Below are 2,500 nucleotides of genomic sequence, written 5' to 3' on the forward strand. Positions count from 1 at the left end.
CGCGGGTCTCGGCCCTGCAAGGCCCGCCCCTGCTCCCAGGTAAGAGTGGCGTGTCAATGGGTAATAAAGGTTATTCTTTATGGTGTGTGTAAGTGGCTCCACTGTGAAATGTCACTGTCACACCGAGATGAAGGTCAGCAGGGCCGACGGCGGGGTTGAGGGTGGGGGGCGCGGGTGTGTGTGTGGTGGGGGGTGGGGGGGGGGGTATACAGATATATAACGGGGAGAAAAGACGGCCGGATGTGTGTGCGGTCAAAGCAAGACGTTTAGGGCTGATGAGATATTTATCTCCGACTGCCTTTTTCCTTCTTAACTTTCATCCCCCCCCCCACCCACCCACTAGTCCTCTGCTTACATATTCCGCTCAGACGAGACGTCTTTGCCAACAGCTGGCAGGCTCGCGCCGGGCAGCAGCCAGACTGCTGTGTGTCTAAAGCCGGCGTGTGGGACGAATGCAACCAACATGTGTTCCCATCGAGGGTACACACACACATGCATTTGTTCCTGAGTGAATGGACATTTTGCATGGGGGGGGCCATTTTCAACACGAGTTTCGCCAGAAAACCTTGTGCTACCCGGAGCACTTATTTCTGAGTCTACCAGCTGGATTTGAACGTGTGCCGCCTCACCACAGGATTCTACTGCTGGCTACTGAGCACGGGACCGGAGTGAGGCCTTAGCTAGTGCCTTGCTCAGGGGCAGCACAGATCTGTCCTTCAGCCCGGGGTTCAGAGTTACAGCACTTCGACTGCACGCATGACGAGTGGCACGTAACGGAGGGTCGGTGCCACTGTCACATATGTGCCATGAAGACTTTGTGCTTCACGAGAAGGTTTAAAAAAAAAAAACAAGACACAAGATACATTGTGATGGTGCTGGTATCAAATATGATGTCTAGATAGACAACAAAGACACTATACAAGTAAGATCGGCTTGATCCAAGGTCTTTATGGTCTTTGCTGACACTCCTGGTCTTTGCCGCTGCTCCTGAGATGCGTCAGAAAGCTTTCTCTTAGCGTTTCTCTCTTCTCCATCATCCTGGAGGCAGCTGTAACGAGACCTGAAACTGACAGATCTTTGACAGACCGCTCGCTGTTTTCCTAAAAGGCTCCTAAAAGACTTAAAGGAACAGAGCAGGATTGAGTGCTGTCAACTTCAGCACTTGGTTTGTATTTTTGACATATGCTGACAGTCACCTGTTGTTTGCCTGGTGTTTAACCCCGGATTGATTCAGGATGATTAGGATTTTAGAAAAAGTGTGTTTGTGTTTGTCCAAATGTTGTGTGTGTCTGTGTCGGTGCGCAGGTTTGAGTGCCTGCGCGTAGTTTCGTGTGTGTGCTTGACTCCAAGTAAGTGTGCGTGTGTGTTTGTGCGCTGCGTGCATGCTCTCGTGCATGTGTGTGTGTGTGGTTTTTCTGGGAGTAGTTCTGTGTGCATGAGTGAATCCGAGTAGGGGCGCGTGTGTGTGGTGCGTGCGTGCACGCATGTGCGCGCGTGTGTCCCTGCGTCCGTCCGCCTGCGTGTGCATGCGTGCGTCCGTGCGTCCTATCCACCTGTGTGTGTGTGTGTGTGTGCGTGTGTGTGTGCATGCGTGCGTCCGTGCGTCCTATCCACCTGTGTGTGTGTGTGTGTGTGTGTGAGTGCGTGCGTGCGTGGGCACCGGTGAGCGCGCCTCACCAAGGAGAAGTCGGGCGCGTTGTGACAGAGCAGCCGGGGGAACACGGCCTGCCGGCGGACGCGCTCCTCCTCCTCAAACACGTTGCCGTACATGAAGCCGTTGAGCATGGTGGAGTGGGCGTGCACGTCGATGTAGAACTCCAGGTTCACCCGCTGGAGGAGCAGGGGGGGGGGGGGGAGGCGAGAGGAGGGGGTTAGAGAGAAGGAGAGAGATGTGGGGAGAAGGAACGTTGACGGATACAGGGAGACCCAAAGGGAAGGGGGGGGGAAAAAACATGAAAACGCAGAAAGAGAAATAATAGGAGATGTGGAGGAATGAGACACGGCAGAGGGGGAGATAAATCACAAAAAAAGAAGGGCGACAGGCTGCTGGGATATCAGAAAAAGGCAAACAGAGACAGACACAGACATGGAAGATAGAAAACACGGCATATTTCTCTTTTGGCGCCAACGACAGTAAACATTGGAGCCGGTCCACCGGGAAAAAGCAATGGTCTCTCTCTCTCTCTCGCTCTCTCTCTCTCTCTCTCTCTCTCTCTCTCTCTCTCTCTCTCTCTCTCTCTCTCTCTCTCTCTCTCTCTCTCTCTCTCTCTCTCTCTCTCTCTCTCTCTCAGTTCCCTGGAGACAGCACATGGAGCTGATGGGACATCCACCCAGGGGAGTTCTACGTCTCCTCCCCAGACACCAGCATCCCACTACAGGCAGGAAACCTCAGTCAGACTCCCAGTGCATCCATTATGGGGCTGGGCAGGGGGGGGGGGGGGGGGGGGACGCCATCTACGTGTATGGACTGTTAGGCTCGGAGGCAAAAAGCATAATGAAG

General features: G+C 53.9%; 1 protein-coding gene across 1 annotated transcript in view; it reads right to left on the minus strand.

Moving 5' to 3' along the window:
- LOC132469492 (cytosolic carboxypeptidase 6-like) overlaps window positions 1–1,847 on the minus strand; it is a 14,969-nt gene extending 13,122 nt beyond the window's left edge. The window contains exon 1 of the mRNA XM_060067489.1: window positions 1,678–1,847. Within this exon, the coding sequence (XP_059923472.1) occupies window positions 1,678–1,785 (108 nt within the window). The 5' untranslated portion in view covers window positions 1,786–1,847. The remainder of the gene's footprint in view (window positions 1–1,677) is intronic.
- Window positions 1,848–2,500: the final 653 nt, after the last annotated feature.

The sequence above is a fragment of the Gadus macrocephalus genome, chromosome 12 (assembly GCF_031168955.1).
Source record: "Gadus macrocephalus chromosome 12, ASM3116895v1".
Classification (NCBI taxonomy): Eukaryota; Metazoa; Chordata; class Actinopteri; order Gadiformes; family Gadidae; genus Gadus; species Gadus macrocephalus.